The following is a 15,099-nucleotide window of genomic DNA, read 5'->3' as shown; positions in this document are numbered from 1 at the left end:
CTTCTTCTCCCGTGGTGGGGCGGAAGGAGAAGAGGGAGTGGTGGCGAGAGGGAGAGGGAGGGAGGGTAGGGGCGGGCGGGTGAGGGGAGGAGGAGATTTCGAGACGGATGGCCTCGATTTTAGAGGAGAAGAAGGAGGCAAAGTCAGTGGCAGTCAGGGAGGAGGGGAGAGGAGGGGCGGGGGGGAGAGGAGGGTGCTGAAGGTGGCGAAGAGGCGGCGGGGGTTGGAGGACTGGGAGGAAATGAGGGATTTAAAGAAAGATTGTTTGGCGAGAGAGAGAGCGGAGCTATAGGAAGAGAGGATGAACTTAAAGTGGAGAAAATCAGCCAGGGAGCGGGATTTTCTCCAGTGTCGTTCAGCCGTATGGGAGCATTTTTGGAGGAAGCAGGTGAATTTGGAGTGCCAAGGCTGGGGTTGGGAGCGACGGGGTTTGACAGAGTGGGCCGGGGCGATGGCGTCAAGAGCAGAGGTGAGGGTGTGGTTGTAGAAGGAGACCGCCAGGTTGGGGAAAGCCTGGGAGGAGAGGGGAGAAAGGAGAGTGTCAAGAGTAGAGGACAGAGTAACAGGATCGAGGGTGTCAAGGTTGCGCCTGGAGTGAGTAGGAGTGGGCATTTGGAGGGGAGCGGGAGAGGAGGAGAGAGAGAAAGAGAGAAGGTGGTGGTCGGATAGAGGAAAGGGAGAGATGGAGAAGTCAGAGAGATTACAGAGGTAGGAGAAGACTAGGTCGAGGGAGTGACCGAGGCAGTGGGTGGAGGAGGAGGTCCATTGTGTGAGGCCAAGGGAGGAGGAGAGGGTGAGCAGTTTAATGGAGGCAGGGTCGGTGGGGTTGTCGATAGGGAAGTTAAAGTCGCCGAGGATGATGGAGGGGAGGTCAGAGGAGAGGTGGTGAGGAAGCCAGGCGGCGAAATTGTCGATGAAGAGGGAGGTGGGACCAGTGGGGCGGTAGATGACAGTGACACGGAGGTGGATGGGGGAGAAGAGACGGATAGAGTGTGCTTCAAAAGAGAAGGAAAGGGAGGGTTCGGGGGGGATGACCCGAAAAGAACAGGCGGGGGAGAGGAGGAAGCCCACACCACCGCCTGGGCGGGCTCCGGGTCTGGCGGAGTGGGTGAAGGAGAGGCCACCATAGGAGAGGGTGGCGGGGGAGGCAGTGTCGGAGCCAAGTCCCATCATATCAGCCTCCACGTGTGATGAGACTTCATGTGTGATCAGCCTCCACGTTTGATGAGACTTCATGTGTGATCAGCCTCCACGTCTGATGAGACTCCACGAAATACCAGGGTACTAAAACATTGCTATTTTCTGCCACTTACCGTTGTACCCGGAAATGTGTGCAGTCTTTCATCATGTGAGGCTTAAACTGCACTTCGCAGGTAATTAAATTTCCCCCTTTATGACTCTTAATCAAAAGATAAGGTCATTAAAGACTTTCATATCCTGGTTGAGCTGAAGTGAATCAAGCCTTTCATTAAACCACATCATCAATAAAATATACTGAACAATCTTTCTAATCCCTCTAGACTGTAAACTGTCACGAGCAGGGCTCTTTCTACCCTTTGTCTCACTTCCGCACCTCCTTTGTCATACGCGCTCTCCTTTTATGTGCAACTTAATTTTGTTTGATTTGTAACAATGTCTGGCATTGCACTTTACACATAACCTAATCCCTTAGATTGTAAATTTGGGAGCAGGGCTTTCTTACCTCTTTGATTGTATTAGCCAGTATTGTATATTATTGTGTTTGTCCCCAATTGTAAAGTGCTACGGAATTTGCTGGCGCTATGTAATAAATGATGATGATGATGATGGTAGTGCCTATAATCCTATCAGGACCCTAGAATAAGGTAGCTGGTGCTGTAGGCTCAGATCTTTAGGCAGTGATTATAGGTCCATGGGGATAACAGGCTACATACACTTAACTTTTTAACACAGCTCAAATATTTCAAAGGCCACCTGTCAACAGTGCTATCTCACTATATGAAGTTGCCTATACTCTTAACAAATGGCAATTTAACAACTAACAGATGTTATTAACTGTTGCAATTCTGAGCATTATGTAAATTTGTTACTCATTTGTCTTGCTAGTAAAAAGCATTCATAGGGAACACTGTATGATTAATGTATTTTTTACTTTTAGAATCCCCTATCAACGGCAGAAATGGAACATTCCACATAGTTCCTGTCAAACTGCTTCATTTCATCCTGTCAATTGCTTCTTTTGATCTCATCCAATCAGAATGCTTCTTGTGTTTGCACAGCAACAAGAGAACACACTAGGGGAACGATAGAAAGAGGTTCTCGTGTCTCTCTTTGTTCCCCACCATTAGAATAATTTTATGTGGCAGATTTATAATGGGGAGAAAAATAAAACACTATATACATTCCTTCTTTAGTACTAGTAATGTACTGGTCCCGAAGTAGTAGCAGAAGATATTAAAATATATCTTAGCTGATAGTGACATCGTTAGGAAGCAAATGACTTTTTTTTCTAAATTTCAAATACCTTTGACAAAATATAATACATTTATTATACACCAGCTTCAGAGGATATTTTTATTAGATGAGTTGAAATAAGGAATAGCAGCATGTTTATGAGGATTTAAACATATTAAAACCAGATGTACAAGTTTTCTCTTTTTATAATTTAAAAACGTATCCAAGATACATTTTTGTGTAATTGGTAAATGGAACTTGTTAAACTTCTTACTGGTATTGGTAATATGTTAGAGCAAGAATTATAGTATTTCATGTGATTGGTTTTTAGGTAATATGCTGCCAATCTTAAAACATTTTGACTGTTGGGTACACACTGATGCAATTAGAGTGTGTACGCTCCCACAATCGTGTTTTGTCTTACCAAAACATATCGCATCCGTTGATTTGGTTTTATAAATATATCTAAAAATCACGATCAACGAAGGAATGATGTCAGCAAATATGGAAGTGTGTATGCACTCAAGACCAGCAGTGTCCATAGATCTCTACAGAGTGTGCAGAGTAGCGATCAGTTCATCAGATGGTTATGACAGATGAAGAGCACAGATCTGACGGTAAATCATGTAGGTGTGTCCACATGAATCTGCATGCTCATCGGGACTCTCATTTATTAGTAAAATTGTTTCAGAAATTGCATCTGAAGTGAAATCCAATAGTGTGTACCCAGCTGTACATGACTGAATGTAACTATTAAGAACTTTTGTCTTAAATGCTTAAAATGGTTAAATTACCAAGTCATGTATGTGTAGAGGTAATTATGTAATGAGCAGATGTAAGGTACAGTAGTAGTAGTTTGATTTAAATTAACCATTAAAATACTACTATAAACAGCTTACGATGAACTGGCTAAAGATATTTTATTGGGGAGCAGGGGGCTATTATTTTGTTTGCTTGTTGATTGTAAGCTCTTTGTGTCACATTGGCTATTGCTTTGTATCTGCATGCAGAATATTTACAAATCACAGTGGATGCTATAAGTGGATATTTAAAATGCAGATTTTCTTTCTCATTTTGCTGGGTATACAGATTCACAAGCTGTGGGCCACTACATAAGGCCAAGTTTTCCAACTGGCCATCATTGTGGACTAGATTATAGTAGCTTACCTTTAACACATGACATTTAAAATGTAAATTCTAGAAATATTTTAGAAAAGATTTTCATAGTAGAGCTATATCTAAGTAGATGCCAGAGATTTGTAGACACTATTTATTTGTTCAACCAAAAAACAAAAAAAGCCCATTGTCTCTGAGATGGACTAGACGTATTCATTTTATTCTATATTTTTTATTATCGGCTAGTACATTAATGCTGAGATTATAATGAGTTATTCCTCTGCATGGAAATAAAACAGATTTGCTGGTGTATGTTTCATCACTTAATCAGTACCAACATTTTATAAGTATGTTTAAGATCAATAATGTGTAATTATGGATCCATAGACCTAAATTGCACATAGTGATTTGGATGATTTGTAGAGAAACAGTGACTCTTGGTTCTTCTTGTCTTATAGGGGTAGCATCATGAAGCCATTTGTTCACCGTACTTATACATTCCTAATAGTTTCAGTTCTTTTTGTGAAGTTACTATTCAAAGAGAAGCAGAGTTAAAATGTATGTTTACCACCCAAATAAAATATTTAATGTTGTCACTCCAATAGGCAAAATGTCAGTGTACTGATTCTGTGGTCCTATGCTTATCATCTATAAGAATACTGACCAGTCAGCTGGGACAGCCAACCAATCAGAGCTCTTGACACACAATATGACCCAGTTTGTCGGAAGAACTGAACTTCAACATTTTTCTTTTAGAAGGAGGAAATTTAGTTATTACAGAATCACCAGGGGAAGATGGACGGGTGCATATCATATAAACAACAGCGCTCATCACTCCTTTTAGAATTCTCCCTTCTCTTCTTCTTCCTCCACAGAAAAATGAAAGAATGTTCACCAAATTGGCAGATTTTTTACAGTAAAATCTACATTCCCAGATTGCCACCACATTGTTTGAATTTAAACGCCATCTAGTCTACGGGCTACAAGAGCTGTAGCTATAAACCCCAAGTTATGTAGTAATGGTGTTCGTATTGTGTGTTTAGTAAATTTGTTATTGTGATAGCAGAAAATTAACAAGTCTATGGGGGGTATTCAATTGACGACGGGATCGCCAAAAATCCTGCGCTCCTAAAATATTACCATTATTGCGGGAGCTGCGAGCTGATATCCAGCGAGGTATTACTGTATTAACAGTAATATTTTTCGAGCGCGGGATTTTCGGCGATCCCGCCGTCAATTGAATATGCCCCTATGTATAGTAAAATTTTGTTTGTATTGTAAGCGTATGATAATAATAATAAGCATATTCCATCTTGACTTTATTATATGTTCTGTTTCTGTAATGCTATAAATACCTTTGAAAGTACATTTAATAAATACTGTGGGTTATTGTCCAGAACCACCAATCCACCTTGTACACATTCCTTTGAGTCTTCAGATTAGTCGTAATCCAGCATTTTGTTTGACCTGCTGTCGATTTGGTTAAAAAACGTCTTTGTTTAAGAAGCTGCTCTTCTTTCTTAAGTCCAGATTTGTGGTGTCTTTAGGCATTGTGGAGCTGAACCGTCTTTTCTCTAAATCCCTTAAAACTTCTTAAGTTGGCTAAAATCGCATGTGCCTGGTATTCAAATTCAGTGATATTTTTATTGCTTATTAATGAAAGTTTCCATCTTTCCTTCTTGTTCTTCTTTGCTCAATTTCCTTAGCTCTTAGCGGACTGTTTGCATTAACACCTCTTGCATTTTTTTTTTCTAAAGAGCAATGCTCCTTCCAACACAAATGGAGTTATAAGCAGAAATTGATAGAAGAGTCTTTACCTGCTACAATATTGTGTTCCATTCTTAAACCTTGCCAGAAAAATCACCACAAATAGTTTGCCTTGTTAATCCACTAAGTAGGTAATGAGTTGGGCTGAGTGCTGACGTCAAGTGGATGGCCCGGATCTAACTTGGCTTGTTCATTTTAGGAATAGCAGAGCCAACTAGATTATTTTGTTGACCAAGGGCCTGATTCATTAAGGATCTTAACTTAAGAAACTTCTTATTTCAGTCTCCTGGACAAAACCATGTTACAATGCAAGTGGTGCAAATTAGTATTCTGTTTTGCACATAAGTTAAATACTGACTGTTTTTTCATGTAGCACACAAATATAAACTTTAAATTTCAGTGTACAAATAAGCTATCAAGTATTTGTTTACTACATGAAAAAACAGTCATTATTTAACTTATGTGCAAAAAAGAATACTAATTTGCACCCCTTGCATTGTAACATGGTCTTGTCCAGGAGACTGAAATAAGAAGTTTCTTAAGTTAAGATCCTTAATGAATCAGGCCCCAAATCAAGAAAATGTTGTTACTCAAGATTGAAATGGTCCTATAGTCCTATTACATTTTCAACCAATTTAGATATTAGCATTTTTCAGTTAACATTTTTTTCTACAACACCCTGCCATTAATTGTTACTCTGCTCAATGGAATGTTTAAGAAACTGCAAAAAAAATTAATCTTCAAGGAGAAGTGGTAGAAGCATGTTGTTTTGGTACAGAAGCTTTCATGCAAGCCCTCCTCCCATGTGGTGTAATGGTGCCAGACAGTATAAACTGCGGCATGCATGTCTCATTATGGAAATTCATGCGATTGGTCATGTAAAATTATGGGTGTCATTAAATGTAGGGTGAGGTTAGTACGATAATGAAGGATAATGACAATGTTGAAAATGTTCATAGTTTAAAGAAAATTAACTTTCAATAGGAAAGTTTACATTGAACATACTGTTATTATGTCTCCCAGAATACAGAACAAAAGAAGTGACATTATGCATTTGTTAGTACACAAAGAATAAGAACCAGGGCAGACTGAACAAATTGTTGGTTTCTCTTAGTCTTACTTTAGGGACTCGTCTGTCTGCTAGCTGAGAAAACATATCCCTATTACCCACAGCTCATGCCATTATTTCTGTGAGGCGGTACGCCATGCTACATTCTGTAAATTGTTCTGTACATAGCGTTTAGTTCCTGTATTTAAACTATAGAATCTATATCTGACTACTTATTATTATGCTTCATTTTACCCTAATCAACCACTGAAAAACTAATATCATTGGGAGACATTAAGTCCCTCAACTTAAGCATCTAGGGTCTGATTCATTAAGGATCTTAACTTAAGAAACTTCTTATTTAAGTCTCCTGGACAAAACCATGTTACAATGCAAGGGGTGCAAATTAGTATTCTGTTTTGCACATAAGTTAAATACTGACTGTTTTTTCATGTAGCACACAAATATCAACTTTAAATGTCAGTGTACAAAGAAGCTATCAAGTATTTGTGTGCTACATGAAAAAACAGTCAGAATTTAACTTATGTGCAAAACAGAAAACTAATTTGCACCCCTTGCACTGTAACATTGTTTTGTTCAGGAGACTGAAATAAGAAGTTTCTTAAGTTAAGATCCTTAATGAATCAGGCCTGTGGTTCTTAAATTTTGCCCCTCTGTGTGATTTCTGTGCCCTATGGTAGTATTTAAGATATTAGTCCTAAGACTTGCACCAGGCTGCACCAAGTGTCACTGTTTTAAGATGTTATAGCCCATATATTCACTGATACAGACCACTATAATGACATAATTCTGTGACGGTGACACTGGATTTTGGCTCTCAGCCTTCTACCTCCATACACCCTGGTTCTTCTGAAAGTCACATGAATAGGAAGCTTTTAGTCGGCTTTATATAAAACATTGGCTGTTTTTCTTTCATTATCCTATGAAGAAGTAAAGTAATATTTTTTTTTTCACTTTTCAACATGTTAGCTCAAAATAGAAGGCTGTTAAGCATAGGATGAGAACAAATATATGACAAATGTTTTCCCTACTGTTGCAGACTTTTCGTTATAATCCAGTGGTTAACCTCTGGTCATGACATTCAACCAATATATCCAAAAATAGTGACTCTTTAGCTGAATGGGACCCATTACAAGAAAATATAAAATTGTATGTGTTTGGAAAAAAATACTTATACTGTGTTCGTAATACAAAAGTACTCAAGTGTCTGCCACATTGTATAAAAATAAAACATAATTTCCATAGCACGATACTTGTTAAACATTAACTGCTCTATGTTCTCCAAAATGGATATCATTTGGCGGCAATCAGGCGCCCAGCTGACATCAACAATAATTGAAGAAAAGCTGCTCAGTTCCTGGGATTTGTTTGGTTGGGGTGCAACATAAAACTGTCAGGCAAAATCCCATTTAGGAAAACATACCCTTAGTCTTAAGGCAACGTGGAACTGCTGAGGAAAACCTGCTCTTACAAGCACATGGGCTCATTTAATGTCATGAACTTAGAAAGCAGAAACTATTATGGTGCAAATTATGATTTTTTTTCTTGCCTTTTAGCTACTTGTGAAATACAGTGATTGGGATAACATGAGTTGGGATTTCCCAATAGGCAGTGTCAATGGCATTCATTGGGGTGGGTATATACAATATACCCTATCCTGAAATGTCTGGGAGACTCCTGAATTTCAAGGAGGACTGTACCCTCTTCTATCCCACTGAGGCGGTCTGGATTATGACGTTTGATATGAATCATGTCATCGTGGCATTAGCAGTCATGACGCTAATTACATCTTCACCCCCACACCCACACACTAGGTTCCTGTGAACCATACACTATTAAAAAGAAATGCAGTTTTCAGTAAAGCTGAACAAAGCTTTGGAAGTAGGTAAGTCCTTTTCTGTTTTATATTTTTTTGTATAGTGATTTTGTTTTAGCAGTAGAATGATTGCCACAAAATGCACATAAACAAACCATAATGTGGCCAGGGTGAAGTTAGTGAGCAAGGATTGGCAATAAAATAGGATCTTCATTAACAACCTATTAAATAAGAACTACATTTACAGATGGCTCTGTGCAGGAGTGTGGGTTTGAAGCTGAAGAAGAGGTACTGTAGGTGCAAAGGTAATAGTGACCGCATCGCACTACACTCAGAGCAGAAGAGTTTTCCACTATCGGTGGGCACGTTATCATTTGGACACTACATTAAAAAATAAATGAAAAACACTCCTCCAAAAAAATGAGGTGGACCTAAAAGCACTTAGTTCCCCTAAGAAGTTGAACTCTTTGCCAACCAGTGGTGATAAAATTCTGTATTTTGTGCCAATTCCAGCCCAGGACAATCTAAATTTAAGGAAGAAACAAGAGCATATTTAATATAGTGACATTTGTCAGCCACTCTGTAACTGTGGTTAAAAAAAAAGTCAACATGCCAGGTATTAAATCAGCATGGAGCTCTGCTTGAAGGGCAGGTGCTACATACGTCGGCGTGGATTACTTTACTAGGAGCCTGCAGGGTGTACTTGTACAAAACACTTCAAGACACACAACCCTGAATGAATCAGATTCCATATTTTGCAGGAAAATACAGGACATTTTTCCTCAGAGAAGCCATGCAGAGAGAGGAACCATGAACTCTATTTTTAGTTGTTGGAATTGTCAATATGAAATTCTAAGCCGAATAGTTAATGGCATTTTAACAATCAGTAGCTGTCTGGCTCATACAGTGTAACATTGTTTTTGAAATATCTGTGAATTAAAAAGGACCTTCTGGCTTTTACTTTGTACCCTCCAAGGGCAGAAGTTTCCACGTCTTCAGTCTGTCAGCAATGTGCCCTTTACTCATTATGGGCACAAATATTTATCCTGGTATTCATCCTCTTTTTGTCGAAGCATCATCTTTTTAGGAGCCAAGCATAGACATAATGGGCCTCATTTAGAGAAAGCAAATCCGGCTTAAGGTTCACATTAGCACCTGGAGAAACCACATTGTGATGTATTGGGTGCAAATACATTTAGAGGATTTATTGGTTGCTTTTCTATATAGCACACAAGTACTGGGCAGCATTATTTTGTGTTTTAGAGCTGAGATAGAACATACTCTATCTCCCCCTAACAACTCTAAATCTGTCTACACATGTTATGTTTGCCCCCACCCTGCAGCAAAACATGGCTTTGCTAAGGTGCAAAATGTCACCTTATTACTGGATATATCCCTACCTCTAAATCAGTCACAATATATGAAGTGAATACACAACCCCTTATATAAAAATGTACATACTTTTCTATCTATTGTTCTCTCTCTATCTTCCCCTGTACTAAACTCCTTTTCCATCCTCGTCTACCTCCTGATTTCATAGAAGCCGCTCTGACTATTTACTTTTATACTGGCATACCCGTCTCTATTTGATTGGTTCACTTTGATTGTATTATATTCATATACTTATCTGTATTGTTCAAAATTGATATATTTTCATTTCTGGGACCCTATCCTTCTAGTCTTTTGGTTCTCCCCCTTCCCACCCTTATTCTCTTTATGTAAAAAAATGTGCATACTTATTGGGGTAATCAACACTGTCACTGCTTGACTTTAACATGTCTATTTGTTAGTGCTTTAATTGATGAGAAATAACTCATGTGGTTAGATTGTAAGCTTGCGGGCAGGGCCCTCCTACCTCTCTGTCTGTATTACCCAGTAATGTTTTATTACTGTTTGTTCCCAATAGTAAAGCGCTATGGAATATGCTGGTGCTATATAATGAAATGTTGATGATGATGATGGTTATAAGTGTGAACAGTACTACATAAAACTGATGTACAGGAGTGTTTAAGATTAATTAAGCCTTATGGAGAATGCACCAGCTTCTTCCATTCTTCAAAGTCTTCAAATATAAATAAAATATCTGGTAGCAGAAATGGCAGGGAAATGTGATGCCAGTTAGTGCTGAGAAGGCCTGTATGAATGATGCTTAATGTCTAGTTTTTGCGGACTCTCATGGCATATTGTTTATTTGACACTACTAACTGAAGTGTGATTTTGTCTGTCCTTTCAATGTACTTGCATGATGCTACTTCATGCTAAGAAAAGGTGTATTTTAAAAGATGAATTTAGGACTTTTTTTGTGTTATGTGATTTGTCCTTCACCTAAACCCAGGCTAACCCACCTATCCAGAGGCTTATTCTAAATGACTTTGCAAGCTGTTACTGAAAGCCCAAGTGGATGTGGGGTTAAACATCCACTGATTTAACTGGGAGGAATAGAAGCGAATAGATTTCTTCACAGGACAAAATACAAAAATATAACCAGTATGCCAATAATAACACATTGTGATGCTTCAAATACCACTTGGATTACTGCACAGATTGGCAAGGGAAGTGCATTTCCCTTCAAACCCTCGTTTTATGTTTTTTTTAAGCTTTTAAGGAAATCTTTCAAAAATGCATGTGTCTCGGTGAAAATATGTGTTCGAGGAATGGGCATTTGAGTTTTTGACAAATACTATTAGTGATCACTACTACACCTGTTGACCCATTTAAAACAAACATTTTTTGGGAAGCAAATTAGCTATAAGTTTTATTTGTGAATAACAGTGTGACTGTGTTTGTATATTGATATTAACAATCTGGTCATGCTTTATGCGGTATAAAACCACCAGTGTTTTTCCTATTCAGCGTGCATAAATGAGCATTTGTTGAATTATTGAAGAACTACACTAAGACATTTTTCCTACTTTTTAAAAGCATAATGTGTGTCAACTTTTGTGCTGTTTGTCAGGCGCTGCCCCGCTGCTCCTTCGGGACAGCTGCCTGTCTCTGCTCCCGTTACGTCTGGTTGCCAGGCAACCAGACGCAATACATCCGGCCCGACCGCCAATCGTATGCGCATGCGCGTCCCGTTGCTAGGCAACGGAATGCTATTCTATCTCCAGCGGCAAGCCGATGGCAGCACCGTTGCCTCTCTTCCATTGGTGGTCAGTACTATTTAAGGCAGCTCCTGGCTCCAAGCCTGTGCCAGAGTATTAGGTCCTTTCCTTGCTCCAGTGTTCCAGTATATATTTGGCTTGTCTGACTACTCTTCTGATATCTAGTGTCCTGTTTGACACGGCTTGTTTGACTATTTTATTTAGATTCCCCTTGTGTATCTCGTTTCCTGGAAGTTACCAACCCGGCCTGTTTGACCTTTCTTTTGGATTTTCCCTGTATATATCGCTGCCAGCACGTTCCCTGAACCGGCTTACCTGACTACTCTCATTCTGCACCTCGCTATTCCACTCAGTGAAGGGCCGCGACCTGCGTGTCTCCTGCAGCTAAGCCTATACTTCCTTGCAGGGGTTCCTGGTGAAAACCAGGGGGCACGTTAGACTCCGCACCTTCCACTGAGTTGTGTCAACGTTATGACACTATTCTTAATCCTGGCTTCAATGTTCCTCCTCTTCACCTTGGGTCTCCGTATGTCTGTGCCTCTTAACAGCACCCTACACTTGAGCTGAGACAACTCTCTTGTCTCTTCAGACTGATAGCAACCATTGTCTCTGCCTTAGACTTCTTAGCATGATTGTTATGTATATGACGTTTCTGGCTGAGCAAAGTAACTGCAAGCACTGGTAGAAGGATGGGTGGGTCTTAAAGGGGCAGCACTGTAGTATATAGCACTGTATCATACTTCAATATATCATATAGCCAAATAAGGACACTTGTGATTTGTACAAACATATGTACATTGTTGACCTTCCTTGTAAAAACGTGCAAATATTTTTATTGATTGAAAATTCAAATTAACACAAAATAAGCACTTGCTATTCGCAACCAATAATCAGTCAGTAAATGACATTATATTGAAATTAGTACGTAGACTCTTTAAGGGAAGCATTAACAGATAGAGGGGTCTTTTGTGCCATTTAGCTAACCTGTCTGTTCTCTAATTAGAGTATATTGTATTATCACATAATGTCCTTTACGAGTGGGTTGTAGCAGTAACAGAATGTAAATTACAGCTACTCATTCTGTTAAGAACAGACATTTATGTGGGGTTGATAAGTCCAAAAAAGGAACAGATGTGAGATCTGTTATATAGCGATTGAGCTATAATGGAGAAGAATTTGTTGTGACTGAGCCCAATAGATGTGATGAATGTAGGTGCTCCGCTGCCAAATGTCCCTAGACAGTGCATTCATGTATTCCTCTATAGGGCTAAACAGTAAAGAGGGAGGTAGGGAAATCTTATATTGCTAGTTCTGGTTGAAATAGAGGAGAATTGAGAAAATATACAGTGTAGTGACAGTCACTATGGCTATAATCATGTTCCCTTTATGATCAGGAGCTTACTTGTGTTTACCCGAATGATCAGAATACAGAGACATCTCATTCAATGGGGAGGAGATAAACATTGCACATAATTTTACTGTTTTCAATAAATATTTACCGTAATTTGGTATAAGAGGTTTTCTGTTTTACCACCTTAAATAAACAGACGTTTAATGAATCGTTACTCTCCTCATTGCAATTTGCATATAATTAATGAACTGAACATGTACTGTGAGCCAACATGTATCTTGTACAAAAAAACACCAATTATTGCACATAGTTTTTAAGAAAGTGTCTGCTTAGTGTCATAGCGTGTTATTTAACCAAAACCATGCATTTCATAATATACTTGTGAACAATAAATCATTAATTTTGTACTGTTGGAGCCAGTCTGGTTCTCGTCAGATGGTGACTGCCTTGCGAGGGTTTCCTAGTCCTCTCACGAGAAGGCTGGCTGTGCCTTGTCTGCGAGAGGCAGCTCTGGGCACTGGAAGGAAGGCCGCGATGCCTAAATAAACACAAACTGCCACAATTAGGAATAATTAGACCACTTAATAATTTCCAACTAAATACATATACGCGCACTCTGCATCTGCAGTCATTTGGGTTATAAAGCACTCATCAAGGGGATTTTCATGTAATAACAACATATTTAAAAGAGTAAAAAAATGCAGTGTATGCTGTGACCTAGACAGGAAAAGGGCAAAGTGCAGGAGCTACATCTTGTGGGGATATAGATATATAGAGATATATATATATATATATATATATATATATATATATTATATATATAATATATATAAGCCTAGTGGCGTGTGTTAGTCTGTGTGTGAAAAAACAAACAAACAAGCTGCAGCGCCACCTGCTGGGCGGAGTTATACACTGACCTACTAAATTCTTAGCATTATCTAATATATATAAAAGTAAAAGCCTAGCGACGTGTGTTAGTGTGTGTGTGTGTGTGGAAAAAACTATTTTCTCAGAAAGGGCTCATCCAATTGACCTGAAATTTGGTATACTGACATCATTTGACAAAAAAATTAGAATAGTGAAGTCAGTTAACTTCCATCATCCCCCCTTCCCCCCGTGGGAGGGGTAGTAAAGGCTAAATTTACGAGTTGAGGGGTCAAACTCATTTTCGTGAGGTAATTTTACCTCATGAACACACATTAAAAAGGGCGCTTGCGTCGGGAAGTAACGCTCTTCCCCTGAGGAGGCCTGGGCTAGGCCCAAATGCATGACAAAAACCTTTTTAAGACCTGAAGTAGCTTGATTTGACTAGAATGCATGAGTATCATGCACGGGTTAACTTGTATGTATATATATATATATATATATATATATATATATATATATATATATTCAAGTGGGGAAAGGACTTCAGCTAATCCAAATAGGTTTTAAATAAAGGAATGTTTGCGATCAAGCAGTATCATCCAATTGCATTGTGTTATAGCTTAGGGAGGAGGACCATGTTCTGCTACAAGTTGGGTGCTGCATAATGATTGGAGCTTAATTTATGTGACCTTTCCACAGGCCACACGAAGGCTTTAAAACAACCTGATTTCACCTTATCAAGAACATTAACATGTGTTTGTTTGTCTTAGCCTAGTGTTGCCCAAGCTGTTTACAGTTTCTATCAATGATAAGCAGTAGGTAAATATCTTGTCCATCTGAACACCTCATTTTTTCTTTCCATCACAGACTTCCAGAATTACCCGTTCTGACAATGAAAAAGACAACGGATGGGATGCTTGGGGCAGCTGGAGTGACTGCTCGCGTACCTGTGGTGGAGGAGCGTCCTACTCTCTGCGGAGATGCTTGAATGGCCGGTCAGTAAGCATTGTATTAATATGAGAGCTCTGTGTTCTGAAGTTTAACAGGGACAGTTCATGCTAGTGGCAGTGAAATATTATACTAGAATGTTTATTCAATGAAATTCAGTATACTCATAGAGTAAAATAGATCTTGGGGACAGGTTTCTATAATTATATAACTGCTTTCTTCATATGTATTTTTCTGGGACACTAATCAGGACCCAACTCCTTTAATTTTATAAACAGTGTGGATATTCTCCAGTTGATACCGTCCTTATCCACGTATCTTTAATCTTTTGAGTGGCAAACTACGTGGGACAAACTACAGCGATCAGCCACAACATTTAAACCACTGAAAAGTGAAGTGAAGTGAATAGCATTGATTATTGTGTTTTAATGGCACCTGTCCAGTGGTGGGATATACTAGGGAGCAAGGGAACAGTCAGCTCTTGAAGTTGATGAAAAATGGGCAAGTGTAAGGATCTAAGTGACTTTGACAAGGGCCATGTTGTGACGGCTAGACGACTGGGTCAGAGCATCTCCAAAATGGCAGGTCTTGTGGGGTGTTCCCCGTATGCAGTGGTTAGTACCTACCA

The 15,099-nt window shown here is 39.2% G+C and overlaps 1 protein-coding gene across 1 annotated transcript in view; it reads left to right on the top strand.

Annotated features, from left to right (window-relative positions):
• The window catches only part of ADAMTSL3 (ADAMTS like 3), a 364,939-nt gene that overhangs the window by 194,453 nt on the left and 155,387 nt on the right, over nucleotides 1-15,099 (top strand). Inside the window, exon 4 of the mRNA XM_075207905.1 lies at nucleotides 14,391-14,518. Coding sequence (XP_075064006.1) covers nucleotides 14,391-14,518 — 128 coding nt within the window. The remainder of the gene's footprint in view (nucleotides 1-14,390; nucleotides 14,519-15,099) is intronic.

This window comes from Mixophyes fleayi, chromosome 4, assembly GCF_038048845.1.
Source record: "Mixophyes fleayi isolate aMixFle1 chromosome 4, aMixFle1.hap1, whole genome shotgun sequence".
Lineage (NCBI taxonomy): Eukaryota > Metazoa > Chordata > Amphibia > Anura > Limnodynastidae > Mixophyes > Mixophyes fleayi.
This window is presented reverse-complemented; position numbering and strand designations above follow the sequence as displayed.